This window comes from Scophthalmus maximus, chromosome 21, assembly GCF_022379125.1.
Source record: "Scophthalmus maximus strain ysfricsl-2021 chromosome 21, ASM2237912v1, whole genome shotgun sequence".
NCBI lineage: Eukaryota > Metazoa > Chordata > Actinopteri > Pleuronectiformes > Scophthalmidae > Scophthalmus > Scophthalmus maximus.
The window spans coordinates 12,240,356-12,264,498 of record NC_061535.1 but is presented as its reverse complement, the minus strand read 5'-3'; the positions used below and the strand labels follow the sequence as shown (position 1 = coordinate 12,264,498).

The 24,143-nt window shown below is 44.5% G+C and overlaps 2 protein-coding genes across 4 annotated transcripts in view; one reads left to right on the top strand and one right to left on the bottom strand.

The window, feature by feature from the left end:
• The first annotated feature begins 347 nt into the window (after positions 1-347).
• Positions 348-2,506, top strand: rbis (ribosomal biogenesis factor). Its single transcript, XM_035619263.2, has 4 exons — positions 348-500; positions 1,101-1,216; positions 1,326-1,442; positions 1,545-2,506. Exons 2-4 carry the CDS (start codon positions 1,106-1,108, stop codon positions 1,611-1,613), a joined length of 297 nt encoding a protein of 98 aa, XP_035475156.2. The 5' UTR covers positions 348-500; positions 1,101-1,105; the 3' UTR covers positions 1,614-2,506.
• A 16,300-nt stretch (positions 2,507-18,806) lies between these two features.
• The window catches only part of LOC118291294 (RNA-binding Raly-like protein), an 81,738-nt gene continuing 76,401 nt past the window's right edge, over positions 18,807-24,143 (bottom strand). For all 3 annotated transcript variants that reach the window (XM_035619448.2, XM_035619450.2, XM_035619449.2), the window contains 2 exons: positions 23,334-23,372; positions 18,807-21,411 (listed from right to left, as the gene is read on the bottom strand). In XM_035619448.2, coding sequence (XP_035475341.1) covers positions 23,340-23,372 — 33 coding nt within the window. In that variant the 3' untranslated portion in view covers positions 18,807-21,411; positions 23,334-23,339. The remainder of the gene's footprint in view (positions 21,412-23,333; positions 23,373-24,143) is intronic.

The following is a 24,143-nucleotide window of genomic DNA, read 5'->3' as shown; positions in this document are numbered from 1 at the left end:
ATTCAACTTCCGCTAGATTTTGTCTTTCAAAATAATGGCTGTTATGTTGATTAACTATAGACTGGAGGAGAAACAATTTGATTTAAACAAATTACACAGAAACACTTCAACCTTCATGACAATACAAGTATATCGATTATTTTCGCTGAGTTTATCACTCCGATACTGTGCGATAGTGTTTTGTCACAACCAGAATATAAGCTACTCCAGAATTGTAAGCTAATGTTTCCATCAACCAATTGATTTCGTGCTGAATCCCACTTGTTTAAACGCATTGAGGGACACCATGGATAACTCATACACACATACACATATATTAGCATAATCATAATATTAAGTAGGAGAAGCAGACGAAAGGAAGAGAGGGAGAAATGTTACGCAACCAACTCACGTCGACTGTCGCGTGAAAGTGACGTAGCAGCAGTAGCAGCGGCAGCCAGGGCACGTTTGTCGCACATGAGGATATCAACAACATCGCAACTGTTCATTCAACGAAGGAGGTTTGTCCTCGCGTTTCTTTGACCACAGACACTCCACGTGTTGTACACACCGACTTGGATTCACCGTGTCAAACTAATGTCAAGAGAAATAAGGGAAGAGAATTCAAACGTGCACGTAGAGATTCATACACGTGTGTACAGTTAGCAGGCAGCTAGCCAGTTAGCATCCAGCTACAAGTTACAGCTGTCTGACAATAACACCGCGTCGCTTTTGAGTGTTTCTAGTTGTATTCATCTTTACCCATGGGAATATGGATGATGTTATGTAAAGTGTTATTTATGGATCTTCTAGTTTTGTACGTTTAATCATAAGTAGGAGTCCAGTTTTCCCTGTAAGACATGTCAAGGCTGTGTGAGGTGGGCCAAACAAATTAATATCACAGCACTGATACTCCCCATGTGCTACTACAACCAGTGATTAATATGTATCACCGATTATTATATTTGTTACTAATCATTTTGCCTATACATTGCTCCAAAATAGTAAAAACTTGACTGTTGTTGAAAAAACCCAAAAGCATCATCATTCTACATTGTCAGTTTTCAGCAGAACAGCAAATATCATAACACATCCATATTGACTTTTGTTCTTCTCTCCAGGGAACATGGGGAAGAATAAACAAAAAGGGAAAAAGCAGAGGAACGTCTTTCAAGTGGCGAACAAGCACCAGAGGCACAAGAACAAAACGAAACCCGTCACAACGACACTCAAACACGTAAGATCCTCCTCCTGCTCTTTTTTTTTTCTTCTTCTTTTTAACTGCCTACTTCCCTTTCCTTGTAGTGTTTGTTGCACCTGCTCCAGCATCATTTGCGTCTTTACAGATCAATGCCGTGAAAAACGAGAAGGTGGAGAACCTCAATCAAATCTTCACAGAAGTCCAGCGCGACATGAAGAGCGTTTCAAAGTCTGTGGCTCCCGAACCAAAGAAGCAGACAAAGGTACGAGGAGGGAAATTGTAGAAATTCTTAAAGTTTTTTTCTCTCTTTCTTATCATGCAATATTTAAATAACTAATATTTTTTTTGTTGTTGTTGTGTTCAGGTTGTGAGGGAGCCACCAAAGGAATCTGTAAATGTTGACAATGCTGCTCAGCTGTTCTCTCAGCTATAATGGACAAAAGAAAAGAAGGACTCAGATAAATTATGTTGACGAAAGACGGAGTGAACCACTTCTCTTTGCTCATCTTCAGTCTCGGAGGAGCTGCTGGTTTACTTCCAGTTCATTTCATGCTAAGATACAAACTGCAGTCAGTCTTAAAGGAGAAGAGTTTGCAGTTATGGCATGATGATAAAAACTTGTGTATAATTTAAGTATCCTGTTTCAGCGAGATGGGATATTTTTTATTTTCGTTGAGTTACATTTTGTGTAACTGTAAGTGTTTGCTTTGGTAGGGCTGCAACCTATGATTGTTGACTTCACTAGACTAATTTATGACTTCTTGCTTATAAACGATCAGAACATATTGAAAAAAATTCCCAGAACCCAAACGTATTATCTTCAAACAACTCTTTTTTTCCCAGTCAACTGCCCAAAACCAAAAAAATATTCCATTCACTGTCAAATGTAACAAACACAGAAAAGGCAGCAAAACCTCACATTTGAGCAGATAAAACCTGTGAATCTTTTGCTTAAAATGCGGCTATAACGATTAATCTGCCGCTGAATATTATGATAAGTGACTGTTTTATCTCTGTCAAACTTAATTAAAATAAATGTGTAGAGGTTATTTTAACCCAGTAACATTTATAAAAATAATTATATAACCATATGCACTTTACCGTCTTTGGATTTTTGTGGGTTCAAGGTTTCTACACCATATTTTTTCATGCTTTAGTGTATCAGATTTTGTTCGTCGATCAAACAGTCGAAGAATTTCTTACCAGTTCTCTTGGAAATCATTTAAAAATTCTTGTATAGCCAGTCCTCACTAAACAGTGTGCATGGGAAATTCACATGTAGCACAAGGAAGTGTTCTTATTAAACATGTTATTCTGCACAAACTATTTTTTTGTGATGTGTTATTTCAAAATATCGTTTAAAAAGCATGTAGAAAGTAATTTCTAAAAAAATCATGCAAAAGCTCTGTTTCAATTCCTTCATCTCTTTTCCGAAGTGCGACCTGAAGTAAAGATTGTCTTTGGCGCCGACATCAGTATGCTGCTGCTGCCGCACGCCACTGTAGTGACTTGACATCAGAGGTCACGGGTGCACCGGCTAATTGCGTGTCTCCGTGGCGACCTCTGACTGAGTTAGTGGCTCAATAAATCTGCCTCGCGGCGAAAGCGCGAGTGCGGCTGGTAAACAAGCCCCGTGTGGACATTTAATACGGTAAGAATGACAGTTTCAAGGTGAAGATGACTATCGCGGCGGTAAAGAAAAGTTTCGCACTGCGTGATGGTTCTGATCCACTCGACTGCAGATAGTTTGGAGAGAAGTCTGCAATAAATAGATTTCTGGCCGCAGTGGAAACAAATTAAAACAACACTGACATGTTATTATCTCTGTTTAAGTTGATATGAAAAACCTGTTCCAGAACAGTTCCCTATTAGCACATCCAGGAAAAGTGGACAAAACTTCTTTTTTCTAGAATAGTTACCATTGGGGAACGGGCTGTTTTTAATCAGCTCATCCAAATGATATTTTTGACTTTTTGGCCTTACGTCTAACACTCTGAGAAGAAAATGTGACTTCAATACCTCCAAGATTCCCCTTGAATTTGTTGAATCCTTTCATGAACTTGAAGTCGGTTGTAAGTGACACATTTGAAATAGAGAAAGAACCAGAAACAAGAGACACGAATCCTACAATGACATTCGGAAAGGCGCACACAGGAAGATGTTATTTCCTAACACAACTATGTAACAGAACATAATTATTTCGTAGTTGTGCATCTTTATGAGGCAGGATGTTGCAGCAGACCACTTTTCAGCACCCCAGAAAAAGCTGACAACACATTTAAAGCATTTGCCCTGAAATCCATTTCGACTGATGCCCTTTGTTGCAGAAAACATTTATTTCTGACACAGAGGAAATGGCTTTCCGACTGGAAACGACAGGCGGGGCGCGGACAGCAGATGCCGTGTTAAGGTGTCAGCCTTTGAGCAGGTGCTCCCTGCCAAGATCCAGATGACGGCATCGCAGCACAGACAGTGGGGGTGGTGACACGCCACCGCACACCCTGGGGAGGTGGGTATGGCAGCCAAACGCGCACGTTGAATTCTGAATGTGTTCCACGGGAGCTGGCGAAGGGCGAGTTTGTGCGCTTGTTGCTCTTAAAAATGCAAATTCCCTCTGCTCCGACGTCAAACTTAAAAACTATCAATTATGTAAGAGCTCTGGCTCACAGAAGACAACTTCCAAGGGGAACTGGAGGCAGACAATCAAAAGTGAGGAAGATAATGGATGTTCGCGAGTTAAATTCATTGTCTTCAAGAGAAAAAGAAGAAAAAACCTCCCAGCCTCTTATGACTGACGCTTGTTAGCCAGTCGCTTAATTGAATGTGACCAAATGGGACATTGGAGACAAACACCGGAGTCAGAAAATGTCCACAAGATGGTGCTCTGGATGGGCTTATCAGTATGCATGGTGACAAACTGGGGGAAGGGGATATGTGTGTGCGTTGAGGACACAGAGAAAGAAAGAGGAGCGTTGGCCTCGCTGCATGCCAATAAGAAGCCGAAGGCCTATTTGCAGTATGTCATCGCTGCCGCACAGCTGGGGGGTTCTTTTCTCTCTCTCTGACAGGACTGGCAGCAAAAGGTTACAGCACCTGCACTTGTTCCTGTGACAGAAATAAGAAATCACTGTGCCTGTGCAAGGAGAGGAACACCTGCAACAAATGTGTGTGTGTGTGTGTCGTCCTGCAGATTTGCTTTTCACAGCCGTTTTTTCTTTTTGCAGTCGCAGCAGTCGTCTGTTGGACTCTGCTCTCAAACTTCTCCGATTCCTGCTCAGAGACCACGGCGAGCGAAGCGCCCCTTGACTCTGAAGGAAGCTACGTGAATATAAAAGAGGAGCCCTAATAGTCTTCGTAAAAGGTCAGATCCACTCAAATGAAATGACTAATCATGATTAGTCAAATAGTATCCCGATAGGGCAGTTTAACAACTCTAATGTATCCATCTGCAGCATGAGCTAAAATCCGTAGATTTACTCATAACATTGTTGACCTCAGTGAAAAAAACCCCCCAAAAAACTGTTTTCCCTTTTCCTCGTTGTCTGAATCTCCCCCTTTAAGACACTTTTCCAACAACTGAGGCGGCCAAGATGCAAATTATGGTTAAAGATGGCAGAGTTCAGTTGAGCAGTGACTTATTGAGTTTTCACAGCAGTGCCCCCCCCCCCCCCCCCCCCCCCAAAAAAAATTCTCCTCACGCACTCGCAGCCATCAGATTTATCTCATGTGAATCGGTGTGTTTCGCTTCAATCTCGGGGCTGTTCAAGTCTGGGAGTTTCGGGGCTGCCGCTGTGCCCTCGGTGTGATTTGCAGTGTTTGATGGAGAATCCATCCCTCCAGTAGGTGAGATTAAAACCGAGCCCGTGGTACTGCCCCCCCCCCAGAAACACCAATATCATCGGGAAAAAGCATATAGAGCTCGTGTCGCCATTTTTCTTCTGTCGTTTCACGTTAGATCTGAAAAACTTTGGAGAAACAGAAGTTCACTCATGCAGATAGAAGCCTTTCCCAGGTACTAAGGCCCAATATAGTCAGTTTTTTTTTTTTTTTTTTTGATGCATGAAATATTAAATGTAGCTCTTGATCTAGGATCGTTTGAATTTCACACGAAAAAGGTTTGAAACGGTTGTGACGCAGCCTGTTGCGATTTCATCCAAGCGTTCGCGTGTGTTGTAAATTATTTCATTCTTTTACTTCATAGGGGGTTTTGAACAGAGGCGTTGAACTCTGGAGGAGGGCCTCCCCATGGGGGCTGGGAACAGCTTCAGGTGAGGCTCATTGAATGGAAGTGGGGGAAAATATTACGTTAGTTACAACATGATCAAACGCGGATCACAAAGAATTTTTTGTGTGATTTGATTAGAGAGACAGTAGTTTGCGGGGATTTTACTCTTATTCCCATTTTCCCTTAGTGTGAATACAATGAAGGATATAATAATGCTCCTATAGGCATCAAGAAATGGTGCAAAATTAAGTTATTAAACCAAGGTGGAGGGTGAGGGGTTGACCTCTTTCTAAAGCTTTGTCTGTGCAGAAAGACCACAGTCTCCGACCACTACTGCTGTCCATACAAACCTCAGTTTTGTCAGAATCCATCAGCGCCACGAACCGTGTCCGCATCGCAACCGGTTGCCAAGACAAACAAACTCGAGGCTCTGCAGCTCGACGTTTTCCATCCGCAAACCAAACCGCCGGAGCGTCGCGCCACTGCAAGCTGTTTTTCGCTCGTACAGGGAATGAAATGGGTTTTGCACTCGAGAGAACACGCCACACCGAGTTGTTTTTTTTCTCTTTAATGGGATCCGGGGGCACGCTGCCGGAGTCGACGGCGCGGTGCCACCTGCAGGTTGCCGTGGGACGGGGAGAGGGAGCAGAGGGGCGCGGGTGCGGCCCAGAGGGGACGTGCAGGAGGGGCGTGCCTGTCGGTGATGTGAGGGAGGAGGAGGGGGCGTCCTGGTACACCTGTCAGACGCACGGACAAAGCACATCTGTTCGTCCCCTCCTCTTTGGTCAGATGTCGCGGACCGTACATTTGCCCGCCCCTGCATCGTCGTCCCTCTTTGTCTTTCACGCAGATATGAGCACGAAAAACAAACGTACGTCGTGGTGCGCGATGTGTTGAACGCACCGCGTTGCAAACATAATCCGAAAAATGCATTTCAAGCATGATGGAGCTCGTCGCGTCACCAGAAGGCCACTGTCATGCTCCAGGTTTACTCAGAACACAAGTGCGGGAATAAGGATATATATATAGCCATGCATGTGCATGCATGTAACGTAATATTAATTACCAAAGTAAAGTTTTAGTACCTTCTTGTGTGAACATGGTCACATCTAACTGGCCAGCGGTACTAACCTTTTCTTTACATTTGCATTTAAAGTGGTGGTCGATACCAAAATGACAAGCAACCAGTGGTTTGGGCGATGGCGTTGAGGTTGTGTGGAGGTTTAGGGGGGTATGGGAAAAATGTTATTCATACATTTCCTGTAACAAGAAAGGAACATTTTCGGTCTTAGCAGTGGAGGGAGCCAGCTCTGTGATTCAGGAGAGGAAAAGGGCGGACGTGAAGCGCCTGTTGATGAGGGGAAGTCTCAGCGGTACAGTGAAGGAGACTGTGCTCGTCCCGACCGCGGGGTCAGCGGGGCCAGCGGGGTCAGCGGGGTCAGCGGGGCCAGCGGACCGTCGGGGTTTCCAGGAGGTTGGACGGAGCAGTAGTTGAGGACGCCACAGGGATGGGAGAGAGAGAAGCTGGGCGCGAACACAAACATGGAAGAGCGGTGGCGAGACGGTGGAGCCCTCTCACCAGACACACAGCGCATTGTTTGTACGGGACAAATAGAAGAGCAGCTCAACTCACCTTTCATGAGCAGACAGACCGAGGGGAAGGTTGCACACAGCTTTCGATTGACAGGTGATCCCTGGACGAGGGTTTGCTTTGCTGCTTTGCAACCAGGACGTCGCCGCAATAAATAGTGTATATAGCTTATGAGTGAAATGACGTACGTGTCACATACAGTATATTACTTTCACTGTTCCTACAGCACGCCCAGATAAAAGTCAGGCACTTGTACATTGAGCGCAGAATCTGTGCCGGATGATGTTTGAGTGACAAAAAAAAATACAAAATCCTGCCAGTCTGCCTGCCAGCATGGGGTTTGGGCCTCTTCAGACCCCGCCGATAAGAGACAGAGAGAGAAGTGTTCAACCTGCAGACCAGCAGACAGAAGAGGATGACAGCGGGGGCTCACCTCTTCCCCCCCCCCCGCTGGATTTCAGCAGCGCGGCGTAGCTTTGCACCGAGAAGCCTGAAAGCGGTGGAGGGGTGCACACGGGTGAACGCCGTGGAAGAGGCCATACTTATGAATCAACACGGTTCAAAATGTCCTAGTAGATGAGGCGGCACGTGGCATGCAAGTGAAGACAAATGAAGCATTTTAGAGGTTGAATACATATTCGCTTTTAGGGAAAAGATCATCGCCATCGAGGCCTCTTTCAATGTCTGCAGTCATTTAATCCATGGCTAAAATAAAAAAAAGAAAAGGGCATTTTTAAATAATCCCATTGCGTAGTAAATGGAGCAAAATGTCAGCGGACGTTTACTCCGTGAGACGAAAGTTCCTGTCATATTACAGTCGGTGTCTTTTTCTCAACGTCTCGGTGTTGACAGACGGTCATTTATCAACACATGATGCAAGGGATCTAAAGCCGGGACCGTTTTTTTGTTGTTGCTGGTTTTAATAAAATATGAGCCGCACGGATCCAGCAGCTTCACGACAACACAGCTATTTTTCACGCGGCTTCCATTTCTCCCGAGGAGAAGATTAATGAGCCAGACAACACGGAGCAGAGTCAGCGGGAGAGCGGCGATAACATGGAAAGTGACAGAACTAATTCCCGAGAAGTATAATTTGCAGCTCTCTATATTTTTAAAGGGGATTCGCAGCAGTAGGAGCCAAATGTGACGATGCGCTGTGAAATATGAAAGCTCCAAAGCTGTAATTCCTGTGAGTTAGACATAATTACACGATGGAAACACAGAGGATTGTGGGAAATTTTTTTATGTATAATGTGTATGAAGAGTTAAAAAAATTGTGAGACTTTTTCTGATTTGCAAAACTGCAAAATTTACAACAAATAGCAAAAATGTGAATTCAAGCATTTACCTGTGGCCACATCTACAGCTTAGATTGAAAAGCGTTCCCGGTTAAAGAATTTATTTTGAATAAGTAACTTGTAACTTGTTCAATACATGGAAATAAAATATAGCCAGCAGCCCAACACTCCAGTTATAATGTCCGGATCAACGGGAGCATCTGACGCTGCGTCGAACTCACTCCACAGTGCAGACGATTCATTATTTAACTGTGCAGATTCATTAGTGGACGTGTGCAACAGTAAGAGAAAGAAAAAACCCACTGATGAATACACAGCAGGCTCCCGCACCGTCGCTCGGCTCCCCGGCGATCGATACGTGTTACAATATATCTCCAGGGCCACAGCAGTAGTTTTTTGGCCCATACAGTACATGACTTACACACACACACACACACACACACACACACACACACACACACACACACACACACACACACACACACACACACACACACACACACACACACACACACACACACACACACTGTATTTCCACGGTGCTCTTCTTAAAACACTATCTAAGTAATGAACTGTGTGAAAACCCGTCTGTGTTCCATTTCCCAATCTTTAATGACGCGGCGGACACATTTTCGTTCGCAATGTGATTTGCCACGCGGGCATCTTTTCACAGCACATTTATACACGTTCATACACACGTTTATACATGTCGAATCACAAGACTATATAATAATATCTGCAGGAAATGAGCACTTTTGAGCCACTTTCAGCGCAACAAAACATTTTGGAACCACACACACACACACTTTCATCAGTCCTGAAATCAAAAATGTATCACACATAGCTACATTCAATAACGGCATTGTATTATATTCAGTATGATCAAAACATGGAGGAGCCAGTGTGTAATGGTGCATTTGATTCATTTTGCGTCCTCACAGGCAGCGACGGTGATTTATTTTGGAACGCGGTCGTTTTTTCTTTTTTTGGTAGACCTGTGCAGCGTGGCAACAGTGAACTGACAAAACTAAACAGAAACTCAATTCTCAATGGTAAAAAAACGAACAAACATGAAACACGGATGACCGTGACACTCTGGGATGGACGGAGCGCAAAAAACCCAACAACAAAAACAACAGAGCTATGAACAAACAAAAAAAACCCACCTGAATTATGTAATCATATCATAACGCAAAACAAATAAATTGGCCGTGGGTTTGTTTTCTCAGTCGAACCAGGCTGAGGCCGCCGAGCAGCACGCCGCCATCGACTCGTCTCGTTTTCCCGCCCGATGGAGCGAGGCGATACTGTTTAGCTTCGCCAAATCTTCGAGCAAATCATAATCAAGACTTGGTCAGTCCCACACGGGGCAAACGCAGAGCTGCGGGTTCATCCACCTACTGCAACTGTCGGCGAAATGAGAGCACATTGAGACGGCAGCATGGGCTGCTAAAGCGCAATGATGAGCCAAAAGATGCTCGGCGGCCACGCAGACGGCCTCGAATCCACCACTCACAGATGTCCCTGAATTAAAAAATGAAAAAAGAACAGTTATTAAGACGAGCCGGTAATTTTCCAGACATCTCCATCGTGCCGTCTCTTGGATCCCTCCTCCCTTGTTGGACTCCGCTCGCTCCATCGGCTCCCCTCCATAAAAGTCCTGCACCCCCCCCCCCCCCCCGAGCAGCTGTTTGGGAAAATCTAATTATGCGTGGAGACGAGATTCAAATTCCGCAGCCACCCTCAGTGCAGCTCAGGATTTATTGATACCGGCGGAGCAGACATTAATACTGTCGTCGAGATTAAGCCCCGTCCGGCTCAATTTACGAGCGGGGGCTCGTCCCGCCCGCGGCGTCTTTATTATCCCGCCATCGGTTTTGCAGGGGAGGTTGATCTTGTGTCCGGGGGCCGCGTGCGATCGCCAGTCGGCCGGGGGCGTTTGTACATTAGGGCCTCCCTTGTTACGTCTAACCTTTTGAAAGGTTGCACCATTTGGCTTGGCATTTCGGCAACAGCCCGTTTGCTCTGAAGGGCGCGCCACCGCGGCGCCACGCGGCTTTTTTCTTCGGGACGAGAGAAAACATTTCCGTGGGCTTCTTCAAAGCGCCACCAATTTTCTCAACGGCAGCAACTCAGCCTCTCGTCTGAAAACGCGAGGAGACTTTCTGTTCCTGTTCCCAATCGCCGGAATAGTCCCCATGCGTCCCACATCAGGCCCTGTCCTGCGATCAGTGATTCATATCCAATTCGAAGTCCTGCATTTTTAATCTTGCGATCAATTCAGCCTGATTCTGTCCCGTGATTCAGATCTTTCACTTGTATCTTAACCTCAGCTTCTCCTGTGTCGTCACACTACTTTCTCCGCATCCACACTTGAGATCGTAAAGCGCTAACGGCTCAGCTCCTGTTGTTGTTGTTTTAACGTGCTATATGAAGAAATTTCCCTTCGTTTGATTTCACTTGATGGATAATTGTAAAAAAAACAATAAAAGATCTCCGCCTCGGCTCTGCAAAAGCTCTTTCGGGTTTTCGCTTTAATGGTCCACAACTTTATTGTTCTCGATTCAGTCTTACTGCTCTCATAGGTGGCGTTTCTGGCATCAGAAGTCAGAAAAGCATTATTAAATCCACCGCGCGCCGTCGGCCCGGCAACAAATGGGCGACTTGTGAGCAACTGGCTGGTGATAAAAGAGCAAAAATTCGGCGGCGGGAAAATCCAAATATATTGCTCAAGAGTCGGTGGGGAAGTCAGAGGTAAGAGGAGGAAGGCAATTCCAACACGAGGCGACTGAGCACATCGCATAAACTCCAAAACCAATACGATAACCCGGCGACGGCGATCGTGATATCTCAATGCTAACCACACAAGATACACATCACATGAAAGCGTCCGCAGATTCCAACGGTGTGTTCCTCATCACTCCAGCAGCCGAAGACGAGCAACATATACACGATGTACGTCTCGCATTTGATGTTTTTGTCATGTCGACGTTTCCCGGAGTGAAAAATCACATCCCGATTCAGTGGTGCGGCGGAATTGAAGTTTGCCGTCATTGCCCCCGATATCGTTATCAAATAGACACACGAGCTAATTCCGCGTCATGGTTCTGCATCTGGGTAATTAATAAAACACCCATCGCGTGTCTGGGCGAGATTGGATTTCTGCTCATTACCACGAGTTAGGGATTCAGTTCTTCTTCTTTTTTTCGGTCACTTGTGATGCTGGAGGAGTCCTGCAGAGACATCACTTTGAACATAAAGTGCCCGGAAAAAATGTGTGTGAACGTTTTCTTTTTTTGGGGAGGGGGAGGGGGGAGAAAATATAAGTTTCTGATTCAAACCGGTGACAGCCACAAGGCAAAGCTGAAAAGTCTTTCAGAGGAAGAAGAAAAAAAGAAAAAAAAGCAATCAACCCGACTGCTGTTCCCTCACTGGGTCACAGTGGGGAATTCTCCTTTCTTCTCCTTCCGCACACAATACGGCCGCCTAAGTCCTTCCGCCGCCTCGGCCGCCGCTTCATCATCCCACTCTGCCAGTATTGATTGCATCAGGTCGCTCCAGATGGATGAATAGAATAACCTTCCTCCCTGTGTCCATTTCCTCTCCCGCTGACGGCAGAAACACAGCGTGCGTGCCCGTGTGTGTGTGTGTGTGTGTGTCCATGTGTGTGTGTGTGTGCGTGTCCATGTGTGTGTGTGTGTGTGTGTGTGTGTGTCTGGGTAACGGCCGAGCCGAAGAAAGATCGGCCCTCTGTGGATTCCTTGCTCCGCCGATCGTGGGCATCAACTGCCGGGCCTGACAACCTGCAGACAATCCCCCTCATCCCTTCTGCCCATCAACCTTGGGTTTGGGCCGACTGGCCACAGCTCCCACGGAATCAATCAGCACTGAGATATGGGCGGCCGTCACGGCCTGCGACCGATTCTTTTGGCATGCAAGGCTCGCCTTTAATAGACAAAGGAGACGGAGATCAATAGTCAATTTGGCCTTGGAATGAGGCTGGAATGGATCGGGGGGCGGGGGGGCGGGGGGATTTATTTTATTTTCCTTCTTCTTGGCAGAAAAAAAGAGGAAAAGTCGGGAACAGTGTGATGAACATTCACGACCACGAGTACACCGCAGCAGTGAATCACTCGTCGGTCTGCACACGCGGCCGCCCTTGGCGGAGCTGATGTGACTGTAAACTGCCGTTGTTTGCTGTGACCTGCAGTTTTTCAAATACATGAGGGGAAAACGGCCCGAAGTTCCCTGCACCGCGAGCGGAATCTGCCCGTTCTCAAAAAGTGCACTTAAAGAAAAGGAGGTTTGTATGGAAGGAAGAGTGCTCAGAGTTTTTCCAAGACGCAGTAATTATCATTAAAAAAACGCACATAGCGGCACATGTTTTTAACACGTTGAAGACATTCATTGTATTGTACTCACAAAACATAACAAAATATAAAATATTTCCTAAACATACAAGATTAGGAGGGAGACGAAGAATTATGAATAAATATATAAGATTTTCTTCTATCCCACAACCAAGTGGCAACCCACCGTGACATCGACCGTTTGTGTGTGAGCTGCCATTTTGAAACCTAGAGTTTGACATTGTGACTGGCGCCATCTTGGTTTTTTCAAACCAGAAGTAACCATATTTGGAGGAGTGTGCGGTGGGGGGGGGGAGCCCGTCCACTGCACGTCCACCTACACCTGCAACCTGCACCCCTTAGACTGTAATAGCTGTCAATCAAGCTGTAGCCATGCCCCAATGCAAACTGTGCTTTATCGTCTATTTTACTCAAAATGAACCATAATTTACAAATTACAAAACATCATGCTGTATTGGAGAAGACTTGAAACTAGATTGAGGGTACAATCAGTCGAGTCGCCCTCTGCTGGTCATCGGAGGGAATACAGGCACTTCCACATTGGCTACGTCCAATCTTTATATTCAAGTCTATGACCCTTCGGAGGTGGCCCGACCCCTTAGGTTAGGAACACCTGAACCAAACTATCTTTGTAGCAGTAAATGAAGTAGCTCCAACTAGCCTAGCGACACCCAGACAACTGTGAAATTCTACCCACGCACTGATGATGAAGTTTTAAAAAGCCATTAATGTCACATAAAGAGGCCGCTTTTATACGAATGGACACTTTTACCCTCCCTAATAACACTTCTGTTCTTACCCTTTTACTTTTGACTTTTGAATTCTGCACTTAAACCTATAATGGAGTATATATATATATATATATATATATATATATATATATATATATATATATATATATATATATATACATATATATATATTTAATATCCAGGCTTCCCTTCTCCTTCCACCGCTTTAAAATCAAAAGTGTTTGAGTGTCGGCTCCACAGTCGCCCCCCCCCCCCTTTCAGAAACACACCGTTACCCTCCTCACGTTATTCTCCACGTCTTGGCCACAATGTAAATGATAATTACGACAGCTGGGACCGACATGACCGTAATTTGTGGCCGTGCATGACTAGACGCCCGGGCGCAGGGGAGGATTCGGACCTGCAGGATTCGTTTTTTCTACGCGTTCGCCGCTCGTAATTACAACGTGACAATTCTCCCTCCACCACGCCACCATTTCCCCATTGAGATGCACAGTAACGCGTTTCCATCAGGGAGCCTGTCGCCGCGGACGGTTCTTAGTTGCGGTGATGCTTCTCATACGTACAGCGAACGAGCCGGAGGGAAACGCGTGGGCCCCCTGCGGGGCCCCTGGAAGTGTTCACGCTGCGAAATCCTGCTGCTTCAAGAGAGATTGGTTCCAAATGTGCCCTCTCCCTCTCCCTTTATCCCCCCCGCAGGTCAGCGATTCCTATTCCAGTGTTCCTCTGCAAAGCGCAGGACGCAGATAAACATGTCTCGTCACGCGCGACGAGGAACTCTCAAGGTCAAGGCGGTCCCGGATGTGACCGAGGACTTTTTCCCTTTCGGATCAAACCGCTTTTATTGATCCGGTGCAATTAGTGCGGCGCGATGATTACTCGTGTTTCCAGCCAGTCAGATTCGTCTTTCCACTTTTTGTACCAGGCTGTTTGCCATTTTATTTCAGTCTATACTACAGAACCTGTTTCTGTTTCTATGTTAACCGGACTTACTTGTATTAAGTAGCAGTCACTCATCTTATATTAAATTATTATTACATATCAAACTGAACTGAAATCTTAAGGTTTCATGGCTCGTTTATTCACTGCTCTGACTATATATAATATATGATATATATAATAATATAAACCTAATCTAAAGTTGTGATTATAGATAATTTCCCTAAAGTTTCCAAGTCCTACTGCTTGTTCGCTCTTCCAATGAGGAGTGAGCAGCAATTATCTTTCAGCTTTCTACCTTGGCTTTTTTTTTCTTTCAGTTTCTCGTGTAACATTTCATCTCCGCTGAAACCGGGAAATCCGAAACCCCACACGTACCTTGCGGCTGTCTATTTCCGTCCAAGATCTAACATTATGAACAGGATTAACCTTTATGATCCATCCAGCCTTTCCCCATTTATCACGCGACGTGTTTTCAGTCTCAATTCACCCCTTGATGGATTGATGTCCCCCTTCATGACGACGTCGGTGTGATATCAACCAACTGGCATAAGAAAGCATCGGCGATAAAAAACAATTTGCGAAGTGGCTGTAGCGTTCAATATTTCAACGTCTGAAAAGAGATAAAAAGTTTCATATTTCCTGACACAAAGAAGCTGAGTCTCCGCACCCTTGAGAGCTAAAGGCTAATGTTAGCCTAATCCGAATTAATGACACCACGACCGCTCATCCCTCATCGGAGACGGCAATCTGGGGGACACTCGGATTATTATTATTATTGGAGACACGAGCAAATTCATTTCGATATTTTTTCATATCAAACCCTCGGAAAAAATATGCTCATCATGCACCCCTGAGCTAATATAATATAAATGTTAATTAAGATTTGTGCAGCGAGCCGTGGAGATGAATATTAGCAGTAAGGCAAAAGCTCTCTCTCTCTCTCTCTCTCTCTCCCTCTCCAATATTCAGCTTTTGAAGTGGAATACAGTATTAGGGATTTTCTTTTACACCATTCATATAATTAGAACTACAAATACATACATACATAGTATATAAATTCATATATACAGCTAAGATGGAGGAGGAATGATCACCCAATATGATGCTCAATGTTTCTTTTTAGTTCTTTTTGGGCCTGAAACTCAACATGCGGTGGCGGCGGTTGAGATGAATTTATTCAAATCAAGAAAAATATGCACATATTCCAATGTTGTGTCCAGCAGCACTGATATTCCTAACCGTATTTATTTCCGCAGCTGTGAAATCCACACTTGCAGCAGCCTCGACGGCTCCGGTGGAATTAAAACCGCGTAGTCTAACTCCCGTCCTGGGGGGGGCGACTTGTCATCGCTGAATTTGGACTTGCTGAAAAACTCTGGCGCATTAAATCAGGGGTGAGAAAGTTTTCTGGTATTAAGGTTAAACAGAAAAAAACAGCTGTGTGCAACCGTGGCCGGCTGGGCCGACTTGACACGGCGGGTTAATTGTGGGTGGCGGGTGACGATGGCCCTCATTAACCTTACCGCATTACCTTTTACTGGGGATAAAGGGGGGGGGGGGGCTTTAAAGGTGCCATCTGTCGCTGCCCACCTACATTTACAGAGTCGCCAGCAGAGTGGACGTGACACGGCGAAACCTCTCAACGCCATTACCGCTGTCGTCCAACGAGGAGGTAAGAAGCCCCGTCGAAGGGCTCGGGCTGCGTGAAGCGTCGCCGTGTTTGTTCGGTGTTACCAATCAGTTTTGTTACTGGATTGACTGCATCCCACCGACGCCCCGGAGGTCAGAGGCGCGGACTCGGAAGCTCGGCAGTCGTCGGTTGCATGTTCAGGAGCAGAAAGGCGCGGGGAGGAAGAAGAAGAAAACATGGATAAATACATATTTTCAGGAGCAGACGCAATCGGAACAGAAGCGTGGTCCGCGCAGGATACAAGTCCCGTCGGACCGTGGCAGGCCGCGGCTCACACGTCGAAATGACGTGACAGAGCAGAAGAGGGGATTTCAGAGGACGTCGCTGTTTACCAGCTCAAACTTCATGAATAAAAAATGAAGGATGATAATAACACCTCTCATCCCAGCTGTGACATTTCACAGTCCTGGGCCTCATGTGGGGGAGAGGAGGGGGAGGACAATGTCAGCCAAACTGCGGCGAGTCGAGGACGGCCTCTCATCCGCGTACAAAAGGAAAAAGGAAAACGGTTCCTAATCAGACTTCAAATTACAGCGTGTTCCCGAGTCAAGCGGCAGAACTGGCCTGTTTGCTCTTCCGACTCATTACATCTTCGACGGAGGACAAACGTTCCGCTGAAGTGTCCTCGAGCGTGACGGCGATGCCTCGTGAACCAAAAAAAGGATCCAGAGAACTGTATCGTCTCCTTTTACCTCCGTCAACATGGTTACTTTTTCATTTTTCCGGCCATAACTAACGTGCAGAAGTGACAAGCGATAGAAACACGACCTATAACTCCAATTCTGTCCTGCTAGAAGCGCGTATAGCTCCAAAATGTCCGTTTTTATTATGCTTGAATTTAAAAAATATATATATATATATATATATATATATATATATATATATATTTTCAGCGTTTCTCAGATAATCCAGTGGCTTTTAATAAGATTTATTGAGCTTAAAGTCACTGAAATCTTCATTTTGTGCTTATCCCACTAAATAAGCTAATATTACGTTTTTGTTTCTTCCTCGAAAGTCTTTACTTTAATACTTTTTTAGTGTTAAATGCTCAACATGTCGCTCAATCTGCTTCATCACCACGGTGTGTTCGGCCCAGCGAGACGACCCCAGTGGAAAAACTGAAATACAGCGAATCGGTCGTGTGAAAAAAAAAGAAAGATCCAAACTTACATTTTTAAGAGAAGAGCGACGGCCTTACTGTTGAGCAAACATATATTCCATACGTCTCTATTGAACAGGGAGATCATTATAGGATGTAATACCTACTACTGTAGATACATATGTGATTTTGAGCCAATGTTTCCAGCCTGTCTGCATCTTTGGAACTTCCAACACAGGCGGGTTCAATACTTCGGATACTGTGGAGTATTGTTCTGGTCGGGATGGATTCAAATTCAAAGACGACAGACAATTTTGAGTTTGACACACTTCCGGGGGAACCAGAAAGACCCAAGTTCAGGAGCAAAGTTGACTTCGATGGATCGGTGCATCGTCGCTATTTGTCACACACACACGCGCAAAACAACGGACCTCAGGTGGAACATGCTGCTACACGGTCACATCGCGTTCAGGACAAAAGCTCCCGGCCAAGGGGGGGGGGGGGGGGGGGGCACAGCCATCTGACTGGCGCCGTTAAGTGAAAACGCGAGATGACAAGCAGCCCGTTGCGGCCTCGCAGTCTCCCCGCTGACTGACGTTAATTTGACACGCAGTCAAAAAACGCCGCGCGGCAACAACTTGTTAGAGTGCCACTCTGTCGACAGGCGTGCGGCACGCGGCGGCGCATAACCAACTATTATAAATCACGATTAACTGAGCAAGTCTGCATTGTGGGGGGTGGGGGGGATGCTTTGGTAATGAATGGATGAGAGAATGGATTTTTAAGTGGCACGCCTAAATGGATGCACCAAAATATTTACACGCCATCTGTGAGTGATTATCGCGTCTGTCCGTGTTCGTGTGCAGCACTTTACAGTAAAAGTCAGAAAGAAGAAAGGAGCTTTCTTTGTCCTTCAGTTCATGTTTATTTGTAAAATAAAGTGTCGATCGTCGGAACCATTGTGACGAGTTAAGTATATGACACGAACATTTCAAATCGACTGATGAAGAGAACACAAATATTCATCTACGACAATGAGCTTCCTAGCCTGGCAACATTTGGAATAAACCGTTTGGTTGTTGTTTTTCTTTTATTATACATGAACTGAAAATACAAAGTCACGGTAAACATGCCTCTTGATAAAAATATCTTTACAAAAAAATGTACATTTTCTATACAACAGTTGTCAGCCACACGTCTCTCTCCAGCGCCCGCGGTTTTGGTTCAGACCCCGCAACACTTTCCAACAAACTGTCAGTATATTATTTCTGCGTTGTTTTTAGAATCAATAACATTTCCCCTCGTTTTAGTCTATTGGTGTTCGAGATCAACATGAGGCCTATTTACACGGTGAAACAAAAGCGAGCGTTTGTAAAGTGACCCTGAATCATTTTACCACAGTTGAAAGCAAATGAGTTTTTCACATTTTTTTGCAAAAATATTCCACACATCACCGTACGTGTTCATCAAATAACAGGCTACCAGCAAAAAAAATAAATACATAAACATGAAGCAGAGCCATTTCCCCCCGTAAACAGTTTTTTTTTTGGGTACAAAAATAGTGCTAAATATGACACATTATCATCATTCACCAGACACTTGTTTGGAATAAGCCGCGGGGACAGTTATTATTTTTGACTCCGTTGTGTATTTTTTTTCGGGGGGGGGGGGCAGCGCAGCCACGGTCGACTGGTGTGTTCACGAGATTGTGTGGGGGAAAAAAGAAAATCCAGTTTTTACAGGATTTAAAACCATTTTCTCTCTGCAGCTTTTGTGCAAACGACACGACAGAAACTGGAGTGAAGGGATCACCGCAAGACTTCATTACAACAAAGCTCTTTACACCGGCGTGTGAATGCAGCTTTCAAGTGAGCCATTTTCTTAAGGTTTAATAATAATACGTTTGGGGAAAAAAATGTGTACGGAGGCAATTGTGGATTATCCAGATTAACAGTTTTTTTTGTTGTTGTCTAATGTTTCAGATGCCAGTGTCCACAAGGCCACGAACGCCACAGTGGTAATTCCTTTAACCTCGCCGGCACCGGTGTGGCCCCCGAGTCTCAGGGTCAAGAGGGAAATGAAACAACCCATCACTCCAGGGCTTCTGCTGTCTGGAGGAGGAGGAGGAGCGTGCAGCTAGAGTAGACCAGGTGTGCTACAGTAGTTCAACTGTGAGCAGCATCAACTGGGCTGATGATGATGATGATGATGATGATGATGATGATGTCGCCTGACGGACCTTGACATTCTGGTGGGTTTCCAATCCTCCGTGCTTTTATGCACACGTTTCATTTTTGCAGCGGAAATTCTGAACCCCTAAAGTATTTTTGCAAAAAAAGTCCAATGGAAAATAAGACTTATCATCACGTAGCGTTAATGAAGCATGTGACCTCAATGTCCACCGATGCTTCCTCGCCAGGGACGATGCATAAATCAGCGGCAACGTCAGATCCGGGTACAGAGACTAATTAAGTCCCGCATATTAACACATGCGAGTTCTGTTTCGCTTCGACTGGCAAGGAAAACGGAGCTGTGCGCAGAGTTTCCTGAAGTTTGTGTCTGCGGTCCATCCCACACGGGGGGATTGAATGAACGAGCGAGTGAAATTACCATTCTTATTTGGAAAATGGCAATCGAGGAAAATTAGCTCCAGCTCTCTCATTATTCGGCGCGGCCAATCGACCAGGAGTCGAGTTGAAGTTGAAGAGAATAAGTCCCGGAACAACGTACGATATGTGTTTCATTATGTATGGCCTTAGTTGCACTTTTCAAAATATGTTCAGCAGCATTCTTCCAACAATAGGGAATGTAGGGATTAATGATATGAAATTGAAATTTACATTAAATTGAAGGTTAATCCACAGCTCTTTTGGGGGGATCACAGGTTTTGAAGCCTATGCAGCAAATAAAACATGAAATATTATACTTTTTAGTGTAGTAACAATGCAAATGTTAAACCTCAACTACGAAGCGAACACAAGGCTGAAATTGCACCGAGTTAATAACAGAGCAACAACTTTTGTTCTTTGAAAGCTTTCAGGCTATTCAAACTGGTTTGATAGTGTTTGGAAAGCTTTTATATTAATGAAGTATAACATCATCATCAGCAGCAGCAGTTGAAACACCTGGTTTATATTAGCTTCAGTTCCTAACATCCTAACGGTCACATCTTAATGCAACAAAACAAAAGGGGGGGGGGGAGCAAACACGATGTGAATAATTAACAGTGGAACACTCTGGCACCCAAATCACCGGTGACATATAATTCAATTTGCAGCAATTTATTTATAATCGGGTTAATTATATTTGCTCAGCCGAAGCAAAGAGCGAAGGTAACTATGCCAAATATGAGCTGGGCGGAAATCATGTACAGTACATCAATGTTGGTGAAAAGCAGCAAAAAAAAAAAATCCTCCAAGTGCCAGTTCAGCTCTATCTGCTCACAGTTTGTACTCAACTATAATATTTTTATAGACTTTCATGGGCATCTTCTGTTTTGTATTATTATTCCATATTTTTCTGATCTGAATCGCGGGAGGAGACACTGAGACTCCGGGGCAACGCTCCCTGGCAGGAGGCCCGAGCCAGCGTTGGCTCTCTACCACAGGAAGCCCCGTCTGCTTTGGAAACTTTGGCAGGAGTTGGAATGTACGATGGAACGGGGCATTTGTGTGATAAATGGATGAAGCAGGGAAAAGTCACGCTCACAACTTGTATGTATGTAGGGATTCTAGCTCCACCGAGAGGTTGCTACCATGTTTTTTTCGTAATATTTCTGACCGCGGCCGCACGTTGTTCTGACTGTCATCTATTCACTTGACTTTTTTTTGAGCAATAATAGAAAATGAATTGGAAAAAAAGTTCACAGCGCAAACACATTTTCATTAAAAGCAACAACATCAATGTTCCCCCCCCCCGCCCCCCCCGCCCCATCGCAACATAACTCAAAACAATAAATCCAAACTAGTCCCTTCATTTCCTTCACGTTTGTTTTATTATTTTTTTCTCTTTTCTTTCAGGAACGTGATCGTGACACCGACGGCCTCTCGCATGGAAATATCACGTTTTCAAAAAAAAAAAAATCACATTCGGTTTGTGCTGCAAATTCGGGGCGATCTAAATGGGATTCCGCGTCTCTTGGAACACAACAACTTACAGTCCAGAATGGGCGTCTCGATTTCCCCCCCCAGAGATCCTTTTGTGTCTCTCGAAGGTGATGATGAATTGTAAATCCCGCCCGGCAGAGGCGTCCGCTTTCCTCACCCTGACGGGATAAAGAGAGAAAAACTGACTTTACCACATTTATAGGCTCGTGTCCCCCCCTCCTCAAACATGGTGGCTGTTTGTAAAGATGCAAATCTGATGAGGATTGAAGTGGAGTTTTAAAGCTTGTCCTTTGAATGGCTTCTTATTTTTTTTTTTGAATGGGCCCAGAAATATCTAGGGATGTGCAGATATTTTTGTTTGTGGCCAGAGCTGCATCTCTAATCCTTCTGGAAATTAACTTATTGAGGCTCTTCTCAATATGATTTTCCTTCCCTTGGTAGGCCCTGCAATTAAACACTCAGATTCCCATGACCTCAAGAGAGATTTTCAGGTTTCAGGGGGTTTTAGTGAATCTGCTGCGGAGAGAATTTTGCGTGTAAATAGGAAACTGACAGGCAACATGTAGTTTCTTCAGAGGCGGATCTGATGCCTGGATGGGCAGATGAGGAAAAAAGGTGTAGTGTTCATTGTAAAAAGATTTTTGGTAAAACATACCTGAATAACCTTGAAAAAAACAACCTACGAATGATGATTTTTTTTTGGTTTTAATTACTTTTTTAATGCAGCAAACTGCAAGCAACTGCAGAAAACACAGGCAAAATTGTAATACGCAAGCTAATGCTAACAGATCATTTTCAAAAGCTCTGGAGGAAAAAGGTTGATGATACTATTTTGTGTTATTGTATTAGTAAGCTATCGATTGGAATGAGTTAATTTAGTGTGTGAATCATAAAAATATTCTCTTATTTCAAGAAGACGGATGCCTCGGTCATAAATATAAGCTAGAGCTAGCAGGCGAGTAGCTTAGCGTAGTGGAAAAGATCGGAAATGGAGGGAAACATCTTGCCTCGCTCTTTCTCAAGTAAAACCAATAACCCTATAAAGCTCACATATTGACAAATTATACATTGTTTGATTGTAAAACTTTAGTGTAAAGATTGCAAACGGTGGTTTTATGGATCTGCTTAAGACTAACGACTCCGAACAGGGCCTCACACATGGTTCCACATAAAATATAAAATGGCCGTGTCTAAAATCACTCCCTATTTATTATCTAGTGTACTATATTTTCTATCCACCGTTTTATTGAGTGTCCAAATTCTGTGTGAAATTAACAGACTATATCTAACCCCACAGTATAACGTAACAAGGGGCGACCATGGAAAGTACGCTATACTGTCTGCTACCATTCCCACAATGTAATGCTATGCACCTTATGCTAAAATAGAAAAGTACACGTATCTACGCAAAATCACAATGATTTTTAACTCTCTGAAATCTCCATTGACTTCTCAATATAGTAAAATAAAGACTGTTATTGGACACATTTCCCTAAAAACATGGCTGAAACAAAAATAAAAAGGGTCCAAATTAAGAGCCAAAATATGCGATTATGAATCTTTTTTTCTTACTTTTCTAACAGCAAAAGAGCTTAACTCAGTGTCACGACATCAACAGTCCGCCACTCATAAACACTGCCAGGCAACGCTGCTATGAAAAGCCAGCCAGTGGTGAGCTCACTGATGATGTGGCCGCATCATTACCCACACCCTGAGAGGCAAGAGGCAGGAAACTTTAAAAAAAAAATAATGTTCTTTTACCTTAGGCCTTCATAACACCACCGGCCCCCACAATTCAATTTGATGAATGCTGTTTATGGGCGGTTCTGGCCCATCGAAATATCATTATTGCTTCCTCTGTCGAAATTTGGCATTAGCTGCCCTTCAGTGGCGCCGGTCTTCCAAAATGTCACGGCGCTTATGACTTAGGAGATGATTAACGAATGTGTGGAGATGCTCGAGAGACGCAGCCCGGCGGTGGTGCGGCCTTTAATGAGGACCGAGCCCCCAGGAACCATGAGGAGTAATGCAGGACCGCCTCACAGATCGCTGCTACGCACACGTGAATCAAAGCTCTTACCTGATCTCAGTTGTCAATATCCGATACGTGGTTCTCTATCTGAAAAAGGAGAGCAGAGAGAGGAGAGTGTTTCTTTTTACTTCGCACACAGGTTGGATTTCATCCCTTCTAAAGGTCACATGTGCGACGAAAGCAGCCACGCTAATAACCCCCATGAACAGTCTTTGTGGTGCATTGTCGCGGCCGGTGATCAGAATTTGACCTCCCGCTAACAAATAACTCTCTTCCATAATGTCTCTCTACAAAAATAATTATAATCTCTTCCATTAGCAAGGACACAAAGCTCTCATCAAGGATGCCCGTGCTGATAAATGTGGCAATTCAAAGGAAGCACGCTCAAAAGCATGGCGTCAAGTCAGTGACGCGCTGGAAACACATCCGAGACCCCCGGGGTAATTGTGTGGACGGCAGCGCTTGAACTCGAAAAATGGCCAGATATAAAATAGAGCCGCTCTACGGTTTAATAAGTACTGTTGTAAAATAAGATGGGTAAATGTATTTTAACATGCTGTATAATTTGGTTGTTAAAGCTCCCAGGATGAAGATAAACTGTAGCTACGGAGTTAAAGGGCCGGACATGTGGCAGTAATTCGATTCTTTGGTTAAAAAAATGCTACATTGACATTTGTTTTTACAGTATTCAAAGCAGGAAACGGATTGAAATGTACGTTTGTCCAAGGAAATCAAAGCTCAAATGGCATTTTTGGCCAAAATCAGTGACCAATTTATTTCATTTATTATTAATTGAAGCTCAACATCACATCTTTTTCCCATTTTACTACTGAAAACTGCTGCAACAGTGGTGATGTC

Excerpts from the sequence above, each read along its gene's own strand:
- rbis (XM_035619263.2), top strand. The coding sequence starts at position 1,106 with ATGGGGAAGAATAAACAAAAAGGGAAAAAGCAGAGGAACGTCTTTCAA. Across the intron at positions 1,217-1,325 it reads TCACAACGACACTCAAACAC|ATCAATGCCGTGAAAAACGA; the intron begins GTAAGATCCTCC and ends GCGTCTTTACAG. Across the intron at positions 1,443-1,544 it reads AACCAAAGAAGCAGACAAAG|GTTGTGAGGGAGCCACCAAA; the intron begins GTACGAGGAGGG and ends TGTTGTGTTCAG.